The sequence below is a fragment of the Pongo pygmaeus genome, chromosome 13 (genome assembly GCF_028885625.2).
Source record: "Pongo pygmaeus isolate AG05252 chromosome 13, NHGRI_mPonPyg2-v2.0_pri, whole genome shotgun sequence".
Lineage (NCBI taxonomy): Eukaryota > Metazoa > Chordata > Mammalia > Primates > Hominidae > Pongo > Pongo pygmaeus.
This window is the reverse complement of record NC_072386.2, coordinates 64,420,900-64,436,269: the sequence shown is the minus strand read 5'-3', so window position 1 is coordinate 64,436,269 and position 15,370 is coordinate 64,420,900. Positions and strand designations below refer to the sequence as shown.

General features: G+C 39.3%; 1 protein-coding gene across 1 annotated transcript in view; it reads left to right on the top strand.

The window, feature by feature from the left end:
* TRPM6 (transient receptor potential cation channel subfamily M member 6) overlaps positions 1-15,370 on the top strand; it is a 164,802-nt gene that overhangs the window by 89,797 nt on the left and 59,635 nt on the right. The window contains exons 18-21 of the mRNA XM_063649604.1: positions 2,095-2,247; positions 6,277-6,423; positions 10,321-10,449; positions 12,955-13,206. Of these exons, the coding sequence (XP_063505674.1) occupies positions 2,095-2,247; positions 6,277-6,423; positions 10,321-10,449; positions 12,955-13,206 (681 nt within the window). The remainder of the gene's footprint in view (positions 1-2,094; positions 2,248-6,276; positions 6,424-10,320; positions 10,450-12,954; positions 13,207-15,370) is intronic.

Genomic DNA, 15,370 nt, shown 5'->3' with positions numbered 1-15,370 from the left:
ATATAGATAGCTGGTAGTTTGAGAAATAATTTTCCTCATGTTTCTGTCCTGTATATACTCTAGTTTACTAGAAATCCTTATTTCTGAGAACTTAATGTTATTTCTTGTTCTTCATATACTTCATATCAAAAAGGAGACTTGTGAAGTAAGACTAAATGTTTTGCCCCAAAACATGAGTGAGTTAATAATAAAAAAGGCTGAGTTAGCTACTTAAAGTCTCTAAGCTGCAGTAAACATTCTTCTCCAGTGTTTAGATGCTACTTTATCAGTGCTTGGTTGGTGAGTTTTAGAAACACATTTGCAAATAATTGTGAGATGTCCTGGCTAGGCTAATTCCAAGTAGAAGAAGACTGTAGGAAAACCATGTAGAGAGATGTGGATGGGAAAACTCATTGTAATGCTCCATCCAATCCCTTAGAGATGGGATACTGATGTTGTCAAATACTATTTCATAAGCCAGTTGTTCTGCAATGCACAAGGGCAACAGAATGTGGGGCCTTTTCAGGAAGTTGACTAGAGATTAATTAGTACAATATTACCACTGAGCATGGTAACTGCAATTTTTCCAGACCTAGAAGATTGCATGTATTTTGGGTTGTACATCTGGACAGAAAACAAACACACAAATAAAATCCTATTAGAACTGGAGAAAGTCCAGAGAATCTTCATAGGAGATCAAGCTTTAAAACAGAATGACAAAAGATAATTTCATCATGAAAAAAAAAGGTTAACAAGGATATGACTTCAGTTTACCATACTTAATAATGAATGTCAAATAGTCAATTTAAATCTTCTTTTTCATCACTGAATACCAGAATACTAAGGCCTACTTTTAGCTTGAAGAAGTAGTGTTCATCAAGTTGATATCAGAGCATTTAGTAAATCTTTTAAACTCTTTACCTTGGAAGGCCATACAAGTTGAACTTAAAATTTTTTTTTGAAAAGACTGTTAGCAATTAATGAATAATAGCAATATAATGAAAAAAACTTGTGGATGTCTGGATCTATACCCTCCTTGGGTTTTACTAGTAGAGAAAAGATACTTGTGGGATGGGAGATGGATCTAACAGAAGGTGATGGTATACTTTTAGATTCTTGATTTTATAATGTCAACAAATTTTAATGTGTTTTATGTGGTAGTAGCTACTTAATGGCTTTAAAATATTATTAAAGCAGTGTGCTCATTGAAAAATAATACTTGTCACTGCCCTGTCCTGCTACTCCTAGAGATAAATAATTACAGTGTAGTATACATATTTTTAAACTTTTAAATGTATATTTATATGCATATAAATAGCTAAGATTTTTAATTTTATTTTTTAACAAAAATGGGATCACTCTATGTTCTTCTATACAGTTGGCTCTTCATATCCATGGGTTCCACATCTGCAGATTTAATCAATTTCAGATAAAAAATATTTGGAAAAACACCCCCAAATAAATAACAATGCAATAAAAGTTATACAAATGAAAAATCAATACAGTACAACTATTTATATAGCATTTACATTGTATTAGGTATTGTAAGTAATTTAGAGATGGTTTAAAGTATAGGGTAGGATGTGCATAGGTTATATGGAAATACAACACCATTTTATGTCAGGGACTTGAGCAGGCTCAGATTTTGGTATCCTTGGGGTCGGGGGTCAGGGGTGTCCTGGCACCAATCCCCTTTGGACACCAAGAGGTAACTGTAATTTGATCTTTTCACTTAACAATATAGCGTGGCTACCTTTTCATTATATTCAACATTGCCTTTGTCTTTTTAATGGTTGCACAGTATTCCACTATTAGGTTATTCCAGACCAGTTGTCCCTCTCTAGATAGACATTTAGGTGGACACCAGTGTATTGCTTTTACAAATAGTCCTGCAATGAACATTCTTATCCACAAATGCTTGTACTCATGAGTATTTCTGAGAGAGACACTAGAACTGAAGTTGCTGAGTCAAAAAATTATTTATAGAAACGGGATGAAAATTGACTGGGATGGGTCTGGCATTTTATATACACTGAAATTCTTAATTTCGTTATTTGTCTGGTATGTGCTTTTGTAGTCCCTACTACTTTGTTTTGCTTTTTTTTTCTTTTACAGATTATTATAAGCATTATTTTACCACCCACCATTTTGACACTGGAATTTAAAAGCAAAGCTGAGATGTCACATGTTCCCCAGTCCCAGGACTTCCAATTTATGTGGTATTACAGTGACCAGAATGCCAGCAGTTCCAAAGAAAGTGCTTCTGTGGTTAGTGCAAAATCATAATGAACTGAATTTTCATTGTATTGACTGCACGCAAATATACACATCCTTAAAGTTTACTTATATAGCCATCTATTAAACAAAAGTTATGTTGCCTCTATTTCAGGCCCGTGATGACATATGGTCCTGGGGTTATACATTATTTTAAAATGCCTCTGACTAATCAATCAAGCATTTAGTTTTCTTAATCTTAACCATATTATGCTATGGTCAGGTATACTATGTACAATAGACCTAATTAAGCCCCGTATACAATTAAGCAAAATATTCTATTTCTACTTCGAAGCCAAAATCAAAGACGTGGTTTGGACATAGCCATATACCAATTTATTAATTCAATGACTCATTAGTGGCCACTTTACATGTGCTAGAGGTTCTGTGGATACTGAATTAATTAAGGCAGATGCAGCCTTTTCAACTGTGGGGCTTATAATCAGACAGAATATCCACAATATCTCACCATTGTTCAATTAAAACAGGTATTGAAAAAGTGTTTCAAGTCTGTTCACTATCAATGGCTTATAATCATAAGAACAATCTTTCTTTTGCCTTTGAATTTAACTTAAGCAGTAATTATTAATAAGCTGCTATGTTTTTAGAATTTTGCTAGGCATGGGGTAAGGGGTGGAGGCAGCACTTTTGATGGGGTAGATAAGATTTCATAACACTGATTAAGTAATGCAATTTATTAGTTGAGGAACATAATTTGCATTATGTATTGTGGCAGGAAACTGAAGGCAGGTGATACTTAGATGCTCTTTAGAGTGTCACTGTGTTGTCTTCTTGTGGTAATAGTGGGTAATAATGAATATAAAGAAGGCACTTCTGGTAATTAGAGAAGGAAAGCCATTATTCTGGAGCTGAAGCTGTATAGCATCAAATACTGCATTTACTCACTGAGGTTTTATAAAACTCGTTATTGAAATTTTTACAGGCAGAATAACTTTGCCATGTGAAATTTAGATCTTTTTAGCTGATAACCTCTTGAAAACATGACCTGTGATGACATGAGTTTTCTTAGGACTAAATTACAGTAAGATGGTGGAATGGGTTAACCAACAGCAGAAGAAGACTCTTCCCATTAGGAGTCAGTAGGTAAGGATTAGGGGTTAGTGACAGTTTTATGATTGGGATGGTGTTTGAGCTTGACTTGATGATGTGGAGAGGGAAAAGAGCATATCGTGAGAAGGAGACTATCAACAGGGTCATGGAGTTGGGAAGTGGCAAGGTGTATGTAAAGCATCACAGGTGGTATGGTTCGGCTGGAATCTAGGTTATGAGGGTTATGTGACAAGCTGGGAGTACTTGTAGGAATGGCTGGAAAGTAGATCGAGGATAGATCATGTAGAATCTTGTATATCCTGTGAAGGAGTATGATTTTTATTCTGTAGGTTACGGACAGCCAGTGAATGTGTATGCCAGAGTAGTGAGATGATCTGACTATTAGAGAAATTATTCTGCCTCCAGGGCATAGGATGGTTTAGCAAGAAGACTGGCTGGAAGCAGGGTAGGCCAGGGTAGCCATCCAGATGAGAAACAATAAGTCCTTTAACGAGAGTCAGTAGCAATGGACATGGAGAGGAAGAGGGTCTTTTAAACAAGGCCGTCTTGAAGGGACACAAGGCTAACTGGAGAAGGAGTGGGTTCGGAAGGGGAAAGATGAGCTCGGTCTTAGACAGGTAGATAAATCACAGTGAAATAATACTAAGAAAGTTGTATAACAAAATCTATTCTATCAGAGCATAATTAAGTGGGAAAGATGACTGCAAAACAGATATGGGGGGAAGACTTACTGCTGTAGTCATAATTTTAATTTGTGTGTCAGATTACAATTAGAGAGAAAAAAAGAGTGTGGGGTGGTCAGGGGGTGTGGGGGGTGAGGGGAGCTATATATATATAATAAAAGTTATTCAAGTCATATGTTTTTGTCTTTACCTTCTTCTCAGTAAAAAAAAATCTGAATTTACGTTCTCAGGTTGTCTTCATCATAGCAATTGGTGTCTTTGAAGTCAACTCAGAGACAGGCCCGATCAGCACTTTATAATCCACTCCAAACTGTCAAGAGCAATTAAGAGCTAATGAAACACTCCTAGAAAAATAATAAGAGAAGTTATTTAATAATAAAGTCATTACTTAAATTGCTTTCTGGGGTCTTTCTGATGTGGTGTTGGTGTCATTAAAAGCTCATAAATGATGACTTTTCTAATTGGTTTTACACCATTTTAATTCTAGGCTGGTTCAAACCTGCTAGGAACTGGGCCAATTCCTACAGTCACAATCCTAACCTCACTGCTCAAAGTGAAATAAATGACTGAATAATTAATCAGGCACTGACAATAACCCATCTAGATGCCCGAGGCCTTAAACATCACATTTTTCTGCAATTACATGGACAACTCAAGCAAAATTTGATTCATTCTTTGGCTTAAAAAATTTTGCTAATCTTGCAGGTCTGACATTAAAGAGATAACTTTTGTGGCTAGGTTGCAAGAATGGACTAGTTTGAGAGACAGCAGAGAACATTCTTTTCTTTTAATATTACTTTAAAAAATTAAAAATTACATGTGTTTCCTATTAAAAAACTAAAACCACCTATAAATCTATACAGTAGAGTGATATTGCTTTTGCTTTCCTTTTGCTGCCCTTATATTGCTGCTTCTTAAAGGTAGCCAGGCTATAAGTGCTTCTTTCCTTGTCTTGTCTTGTCTTGTCTTGTCTTGTCTTGTCTTGTCTTGTCTTTTGTCTTGTCTTGTCTTTTCTTTTCCTTTTTCTCTTTTCTTTTCTCTTCCTTTCCTTCCTCTTTTCAAAGCTCATTCTGCGTGGGTGTTTGTGTAGTCACATTCAGGCAACTCCTGCTCTGCCTTACATATACTCATTGCTAATTCTCTACATGAGTTAATTCCCTTGGACTGACACATACCTTTTTGGTAGTTGATGAAAAATCTGATTGTTTCCCCAGAAAAATACATGTACAACACAAATACTTGCACATGGTTGTAGGGTGTTCAAGGAACTCTGGAAGCTCAGAGAGCACATGAACTGCAGGCAAACAGACCCTCTGCTATAAATCAGTGGGGATGCTATCGAAGGTCAGAATCCTAAAACTAATGCAGTGCCTGAATTTCCTATGACAAGGGATGGCCATGCATCATCAATGTATGCTCAATTTCTTATGTGTTAAGGAAATAATTGTATTGTTCATTACTGATTTCACAGGGATTTTATGAGTATCCTTAGGTTCCAGAATTGAAAAACATACAAAAATTAGCCAGGTGTGGTGGCGGGTGACTGTAAGCCCAGCTACTTGGGAGGCTGAGGTATGAGAATCTCTTAAACCTGGGAGGCGGAGGTTGGTTACAGTGAGCTGAGACCGCGCCATTGCACTCCAGCCTGGGCGACAAGAGCAAGACTTCATCTCATAAAAAAAGGATATTGGGAATAGGGACCAATTTTTAAATCCTTGGAACTATTCTTACTTTGGGTTTGATTACTACAGAGTCAGCTTGCATTTCAGAAATACCTCATGCGTTTTAACTGGTCAATAATTTATACAATACATGCAGTTTTCTCTCCCTTCAAAGATTATAATTTGGCATGTGGGTGCCCAATTATTATTATTATTTTTTTTGAGACAGAGTCTCACTCTGTCACCCAGGCTGGAGTGCGGTGGCATGATATCGGCTCACTGTAACCTCTGCCTCCCGGGTTCAAGAGATTCTTTTGCCTCAGCCTCCCAAGTAGTTGGGATTACAGATACGTGCCACCACACTCTACTCATTTTAATATTTTTAGTAGAGGCAGGGTTTCTCCATGTTGGCCAGGCTGGTTTCGAACTCCTGACCTCAGGTGATCTGCCCACCTTGGCTTCCCAAAGTGCTGGGATTACAGGTGTGAGCCACCGCCCCCAGCCAATTAATTTCTAATATATTATTTATGATATTTTTTGGATGTTCATGCTTGTCACTATTTTAGTTAAGCTGCTGACAAGAAAATGATTATTTGTTTATTTTACAGAAAGAGTATGATTTGGAAAGGGGCCATGATGAGAAACTGGATGAAAATCAGCATTTTGGTTTGGAAAGTGGGCACCAACACCTTCCGTGGACCAGGAAAGTCTATGAGTTCTACAGTGCTCCAATTGTCAAGTTTTGGTTTTATACGGTTGGTGTCATTACAACAATATATGTCGGATTAATGATGATTGATAGCTAGTGATGATGTTGATAATATGCCTGATTTGCCACTTTGCAATAAAAATGTAGAAACCTAGTTAAAAGTGAGGGCATGACAAAGTAGGTAGCAAAGAGGACTGGAGGAATGCAAGGAGAGGTTAGGGTGGAGCTCGCCTACTTTTTGGAGTTTGAGAACAAGCATTTTCTTCTCTCTTTGAGTGCTAAGAGTTAGCACTGTTATTGTGGGAAGATCTAGCTGGCTTTGCCCTATTGCTTAGCTTTGCTCCTGTCTCTAAAAACTCTTGAGCTAGAAATTTCCATGGAAAGAAACACTGGAATATTCTTTTCTTAACAGTGTGACTGTGGTTAAAACTCAGTGCTCCTATCGGAGTCCCTCAAATATGTTGTTGCACATTCCACAAAAGTGGTAAAACCTCACCATTTGAAGGGAGACTGAGCATTCAAAGATTTGTGGAACAACCAAATTAATAGCAGTGTTTGTAGAATTAAGCAATAGGTGGGTGGATTCTTCTTAGAAAATCAGCAATTGAGGCCGGGCGTGGTGGCTCACGCCTGTAATTCCAGCACTTTGGGAGGCCAAGGCGGGTGGATCACGAGGTCAGGAGATCGAGACCATCCTGGCTAACACGGTGAAACCCCGTCTCTACTAAAAATACAAAAAATTAGCCAGGCGTGATGGTGGGCGCCTGTAGTCCCAGCTACTCGGGAAGCTGAGGCAGAAGAATGGCATGAACCCCGTGGGGCGGAGCCTGCAGTGAGCCGAGATCACACTGGGGCACTCCAGCCTGGGTAACAGAGCGAGACCCCATCTCAAAAGAAAAAAAAACAAAAAACAATCAGCAATTGAATCAGCTTTTTGTTTGTAGGAATGTGTTATATAGGTAGAAAATGATGCAAGTGTTTGTTTTTGCCTTCAGTAGTATATGTTTATAAATATAGAGAGAAAATGAAAAATTTTAGAAGCTGAACTGTGTGAACAAATACTAAATCTATTATGGATAGTAGAGCTACAGAGAAAGCATGAACTGTGCTTTAGATGTGTTTGGTGCTTTTCACATTTATTTCATATAATTTTCTTTTCTTTTTTTTTTAAATATTTTTTTCCGTGACACAGCCCTCAGGAGATCTGAGAACATGTGCTCCCATAGCATTTATTTTTCTAATGCTTATCTATACTCAAATAGCTCATGGCCAAGAGTTTGTATATCTAAAACATTTGAAGTGTGATTATAAAAGGATATTTATCTAAATGTGTTGTATTTCCAAATATTTACCTGGCCAACCACACACTTATTTCCTATACTTATTGAATAAGTACATAGCTGTGTATGATTTTTATCTGTTTCCAAAAATCACATCTGCTTTCAAACAATGAGGTTTTGCTATTTTTGTAATGTGCAACAACATATATGAAAGACTCTGACAGGAGTGCTGGGAGAGTTTTAACCATAGTCATACCATTGGGAAAAGCGTATTTAGGCATTTCTTCCCTTGGAAACATCTAGCTCAGGAGCTTTAAGAAACAGGAACAAAGCTAAGCAATAGCACAAAATCAGCCAGATCTGCCCACCATGGTGTTTTTAATAATTGGAAAGAATCAAAAAGAGTCAGAAGCAATACTGCCAATGTCCAGAGAGTTTAGTACCTAATTTTACCTAGGTGTGAGTACTTTGGTTGCTTGTAGCCTTTGTGTGATGCCACTTTGGACTAAAGAGTAAGTGTACTTAACATAGCCTTTAGGAATCCAACCTGTTCTCAAGTAGAGGAATTGTGCTGCTTTCTCAATCTGAATATCTACTTATCGAATATGTTTGTAGTCTTTTGCTTATAAATCTTCCAGATTCGTATATAGTTGTACACTATATAGAAAGAAAGTTACGGCTGAGGGTAACCTAAGGTTCAGGTCACTCAATTCGATTTTACTGACAGCTAACTGCTGTCTTTAAGACATAGTATACTAGGCAGCAGTGGGGGCGGTGAGAAGAAGACATTGCCAAACATCAATACTGACATCAAACGGCTTGCACTTATGTAGGGGAGACCATTAATGTACATAAATGAGTCCAGTATAAGGAATCAGTATAAGGAGATAACAAAATACAAATAATAAAATATATACAGACAAATGGGCTAAGGTCTGAACCGCAGAGTAAAAGTTAAGGAGTAAATTGTCTAGCCATGCTGAAACCAATGACAAAAAACTTTTAAGTTGCTTGAAAGAACAAATTAACTTAAAGTGTGTCCCGAAGGAGTCATCAAAAAAACTCAGACTTTGAGATATAGACCAAGAGAAGTATAGAATTATTGAAATTTACCTTTACTTTCTTATATGCTTCTCTTCTACACTTCCGTAAATCATAGGCACTAATATCCATTATGACTGCCTAAAAGACAACCTATTGTCAATAATACCATTCTTATCTAGTTAGAAATGGTTTAAGCTATTCTCTGTGTTATCTGTGCAGAACTAAAGTTAGAAGCAGACTTATCCATTTAGGTAGATAAAAATATATGAGAAATAGGGATCAAGGTTAAAATAATATGACTTTTGTGAGAATGAACACACACACACACACACACACACACACACACACACATACACACACATTTTTCTCTCAACTGATTTTTCTTTTTTTTTTTTTTGAGATGGAGTCTTGCTCTGTCACCCAGGCTGGAGTGCAATGGTGCGATTTTGGCTCACTGCAACCTCGGCCTTCTGGGTTCAAGAGATGCTTTTGCCTCAGCCTCCTGAGTAACTGGGATTATATAGGTGCCCACCACCATGCCCAGCTAATTTTTTGTATTTTTAGTAGAGACGGGGTTTCACCATGTTGGCCAGGCCAGTCTCGAACTCCTAACCTTAGGTGATCCGCCTGCCTTGGCCTCCCAAAGGGCTGGGATTATAGGCATGAGCCACCGCATCCAGCCGATACAAGGTTTTAAAATGCAAGTATTGATCAGTGAGCATTGTGTGTTGTCTCTGAGGCTATTTAGAGGACTGCAGTCTCATACATTGTTGATAATAGTGTAAATTGGTAAAGCCTTCCTGTCAGAAAATTTAGTAATATTTGTCACAGTTTTCAATGTGCATGGACAGATATTCTGCTTCTGGGACTATATCTTAAGAAGATAAGAATATTAGGTAAGATTACAAAGCTATTAATCACGATGTATCTATATGTGTGATCACTATGTCTTAATTCTTTCAAGACTTTGGAAATCTAGGCATACATATATATACACAGTAATTAGACAAACATTTATTGAATATCTATCATGTGTCAGGCAGAGTGCTGAGTGCTGAGTGCTGAAGATATAAATATTGACAAACAGTCCTTAGTTAAAAGGGCTCACAGTTGGACACAACTTTTCTATTAAACAGAGTATTTTAATCAACATAAAATAGAACTTCCAGCAGTGGTAAATGCCACAGTTCACTGTATTTGAAAATAAGCATCTATTGCCACTGCGGATCTGGCATGCTTCACACATGTTTTCTTTCTGTGTTTAAGATGGAGGGGAAGACCTGTGATTCCTCCTGGGCTTGCTGTTAGCTTGCCAGTGCCCCTGTTGGATGTGCAGGGTCCTGGAAATGCTAGTCAGGAGCCAGCAGAATGACACATTGTGTCCTTCCATGTATCTGAGAACAGTGATTTCATTCCTGCCTCTAAATCCTAGACTAGAACACCATGGATTATTGTGCTTTCCTTGATAGTAGGTCATCAATAACCCGAAGGTGGTGCTAGTTCTGTGTTCATGTTATCATGTTGAAGTTCATGCCTGGGTTTCTGCTCCATCTGCCTCTCCTTGGCATGCTCCATGCTTGCTCTCACTTACATCTGGGGAATGTGTGTCCCCCTCACAGATGGCGTATTTGGCATTCCTCATGCTGTTCACTTACACCGTGTTGGTGGAGATGCAGCCCCAGCCCAGCGTGCAGGAGTGGCTTGTTAGCATTTACATCTTCACCAATGCTATTGAGGCGGTCAGGGAGGTGAGTTATGCCATCTACCTTTATCTTCTGCATATGTCCTCAGCTTCTGTAGGTGTCCGCTAAAAGACTCCTTGGCTCTGGTGATGAAAACGGACATGTCAAGGGTGGGGGAAGACAGGACACACTTACCTTGACTTACATGCTGCATAAAGGTTATTTGGGGGAGAATCCTTGATTCCAGCCCTTTATCCTTATCAGCTGCTTTCTGCTGGTTGGTGCACTTTGGAAGCAGTTATCTTTGAAGTGGATATCTTGGTGTGTTTACCAATCCTAAAGGATAGATGGTGCCATAGAATTGTATTAAACCCTCCAACTGTTTGATTTCCCTGAGTTTTTTTTTTTTTTTTGGTGGGGTGGATTTTTGTTGCTTTGCATTATTTTCATATTATCAATTTCATCTAATGAGTGGCATAAATGGCTGAAGTTGTGCAATATGTAAGGAATATGTTTATAGCTTTTGAAAGCTCCTACCAAACATTTTGAAAATTGAAGCTGGAAATCTCTCTGAGGCAAATAATCCAAGAAGCAAAAAAACAAAACTTAAAAATTTCTAGTTCATAGTGAGTTACTTTTAAAAAAAAAAAAGGGGCCGGGCGTGGTGGCTTATGCTTGTAATCTCAGCACTTTGGGAAGCCGAGGCAGGCAGATCACAAGGTCAGGAGATCGAGATCATCTTGGCTAACATGGTGAAACCCCGTCTCTACTAAAAATACAAAAAATTAGCCGGGCGTGGTGGCACGCACCTGTAATCCCAGGTACTTGGGAGGCTAAGGCAGGAGAATTGCTTGAATCCAGGAGCTGGAGGTTGCAGTGAGCCAAGATCGTGCCACTGCTCTCCAGCCTGTGTGACAGAGCGAGACTCCATCTCAAACAAAAACAAAAACAAAAACAAAAACTAGCATTCCTATCAGTTATAACTGCAATCATAAATATTTCTGACTCAGACTGTTTTAGATGTCAATGTGTGTCTCTGTGTCTGTGTATTTACCTATGTTTATTTTCTCCTAGAAGTAATATAACCATTATATACTTATATTCTTTGTAATTATACCTATGTTGCCTGCTAATTCCTATGTGGAGTTTATGATTATAGAAAATAAGTCAGGAGAGAAACAGATAGTTATCTGAACTGTACCCTTTTTTTTTAATGCTTCAGGGAAAATTGGTGTACTATTTTACATTTCTGTTTGTCTGATATGGTGTTTCAGGGGTATTTTTTTATCTTAGTGAGTTCCAATATCACATTCTTTTTTTTTCTTTTTTTTTTCTTTTGAGACGGAGTCTTGCTCTGTCACCCAGGCTGGAGTGCAGTGGTGAGATCTCGGCTTACTGCAACCTTTGCCTCCCAAGTTCAAGCAATTCTCTTGCCTTAGCCTCCGGAGTAGCTGAGATTACAGGTGCCTGCCACCACACCCAGCTAATTTTTGTATTTTTAGCAGAGACAGGGTTTCACCATGTTGGCCAGGCTGGTCTTGAACTCCTGACCTCAAGTGATCCACCTGCCTCGGCCTCCCAAAGTGTCAGGATTACAGGCGTGAGCCACTGCACCTGGCCTAATTTTTGTATTTTTAGTAGAGATGGGGTTTCATCATGTTGGCCAGGCTGGTCTCGAACTCCTGACCTCAAGTGATCCACCTGCCTCGGCCTCCCAAAGTGTTGGGATTACAGGCGTGAGCCACTGCACCCGGCCCGATATCATATTCTTAGTAGTTTGTCAACAACTCACTAAATAGCAGTAGTCGGACTGGATTACAGGATCCCTTGCTCCATCCAGTGTTTCTTTGCACCCTGCTGTGCCTCCTGAAATGAAATCGTAGCTATACAGATCCACTGCAGTATTGAATTTTATTTATTTATTTATTTATTTATTTATTTATTTATTTATTTATTTTGAGACGGAGCCTCGCTCTGTCGCCCAGGCTGGAGTGCAGTGGTGCGATTTCGGCTCACTGCAAGCTCCGCCTCCCGGGTTCATGCCATTCTCCTGCCTCAGCCTCCCGAGTAGCTGGGACTACAGGCGCCCGCAACCATGCCCGGCTAATTTTTTGTATTTTTAGTAAAGACGGGGTTTCACTGTTTTAGCCAGGATGGTCTCGATCTCCTGACCTCCGTGATCCATCCGCCTTGGCCTCCCAAAGTGCTGGGATTACAGGCATGAGCCACCGCGCCCAGCCTGCAGTATTGTTTTAAAATGTCTTGGTGTTTTCTCATGGTATTTTAGGGTTATTGAAAGCTAGAAAAAGTGCTTTCTGTTTTTTTTGACTTCTAGTTGGAGTTTCAAGTGACAATCTAGCATTATCAAATGAATTAAATTATATTTGTATAGCATTGTTTAAATAATTCATTACTGATGATAACTTAAGTCTCTGAAATCTGCGAGTGATTTAAGGTTTGGCAGGTTTTAGATTACTCTTTCAGTGAATGGTTTGTGTATTTAAGAAGATCATATTGATGGGATTCTTTGGTTGTACCTCGTTTTTAAAGTTTCTTTCTTCCTTCTTTTAGATCTGTATTTCAGAACCTGGGAAGTTTACTCAAAAGGTGAAGGTATGGATTAGTGAGTACTGGAACTTAACAGAAACTGTGGCCATTGGCCTGTTTTCAGTTGGCTTCGTTCTTCGATGGGGTGACCCTCCTTTTCACACAGCGGGAAGACTGATCTACTGCATAGACATCATATTCTGGTTCTCACGGCTCCTGGACTTCTTTGCTGTGAATCAACATGCAGGTCCATATGTGACCATGATTGCAAAAATGGTGAGTACAGTCTAGTTTTATATCCTGGTATTCTTTTTTAAAATTATTTTTAGCCGGGCGTGGTGGCTCACACCTGTAATCCCAGCACTTTGGGAGGCCAAGGCGGGCGGATCACAAAGTCAGGAGATCAAGACCATCCTGGCTAACAGGGTGAAACCCCATCTCTACTAAAAATACAAAAAATTAGCCGGGCATGGTGGTGGGCACCTGTAGTCCCAGCTACTCAGGAGGCTGAGGTGGGAGAATAGCGTGAACCCGGGAGGCAGAGCTTGCAGTGAGCCGAGATTGCACCGCTGTACCCCAGCCTGAGCGACAGAGCAAGACTCCATCTCAAAAAAAAAAAAAAAGTTTTTAAAAGAATTCTTGTGAGTACATAAGTAAGTGTATGTATTTAAGGGGTATATGGAATATTTTGATATAGGCATACATAATAATCACATCAGGGTAAACGGGGTATTCATCACCTCGAGCACTAATCCTTTGTGTTACAAACAAGTCACTTACACTCTTTTAGTTATTTTAAAATGTACAATTAATTATTATTAAATATAGTCCCCCTGTTGTTCTAGTGTTCTTTGTAAAGATGCTATGTTGTGCAGGCTAGATTTGAACTGTTGGGCTCAAGGGATCCTCCCATCTCAGCGTCCTGAGTAGCTGGGACTATAGGCATGCACCACCATGCCTGGCTTCTTTTTAATGGCTCTTCATGGTTTATATCGGATAGTTTAACTTTCGAAATTATTATTATTATTATCATCATTATGTGAGACAGGGTCTCGCTCTGTCACCTAGGCTGGAGTGCAGTGGTGCGATCACGGCTCACTGCAACCTCACCCTCCTAGGCTCAAGAAATTCTCAACCACCTGAGTAACTGGGACCACAGGCACACACCATCATGCCAAGCTAATTATTTTTTATTATTTATATAGACAGGGTCCCACTATGTTGCCCAGGCTGGTCTCAAACTCCTGAGCTCAAATGATCCTCCTGCCTCAGCCTCCCAAAGTGCTGGGATTACAGGTATGAGCCATTGTGCCTCGCTATTTTGGAATTATTTATAGAAGCACAGCGAGCAAGATCATGTCACCACTGCCTTCCATATAACCACAAACTAGTATTAGCAAATGAACTTGGATAGTATATTGCATAGTTAGTTGGTTGGGACACTCAGCTTACCCTTTTGATTAGGACCAGATGGTATGGGATTGAGTCAAATCTGTCTCTGAGCACAATAATTCCCGAGGACCAGATTCATGTGAGGCTACCACCAATGATATTTTCTGCTAAAATATCCGTTTATTCTTGTATCACTCACTGACTCTCCCCTACCATCACACTCTTAGATCGTGCTTACTATAGGCCACACACTGTTCTAGGTAATTAGTATGTATTAACTCGTTTAATCTTAGTAACAACTTTAGGAAATAGGTAGTGTTATTATACATATTTACATACAAGGAAATGGAGGTTAAGCAAATTCCTCAAAGGAATATATGGGGAGCCAGGATTCAAAATTGGGCCACCTAGCTCCAGTCTGTCATCTGAGCTTGCCATACAGTTGTGTCAGCTTTTTCTTTTTTTCTTTTTCTTTTTTTTTCTGAGATGGAGTCTTGCTCTGTTGTCCAGGCTGGAGTGCAGTGGTGCAATCTCTGCTCACTGCAACCTCCACTTCCTGCATTCAAGTGATTCTCCTGCCTCAGCTTCCCGAGTAGCCTATAGTAGGGACTACAGGCACTTGCCACCATGCCAGGCTAATTTTTTATTTTTTAGTAGAGACGGGGTTTCACCATGTTGGCCAAGCTAGTCTCAAACTCTTGACCTAAAGTGATCTGCTCGCTTCGGCCTCCCAAAGTGCTGGGATTACAGGTGTGAGCTACTGAGCCTGGCCGGCTTTTTCCATCTGGCTGTTCACAAGGACCTAAGACCTACGCTTTAATAATTACAGTGTCTCAAGATCATCTTTGACTTTTCCTTCTAGAATACTTACTGGCAGGGAAGGGGCAAGTTCTGGAGATTGAAGGGTAGTGCTAAGACAAACAAACAAAGAGGACAGAAAAGAGACAACCTCCAGGACTCCAAAGATTTTTCCTATTTGACATTTTTCTCTTAGACTAGAAATGTTTTCTCTTGTCTTGGTGACATTAGTCTTTATGAGATAGGCTAT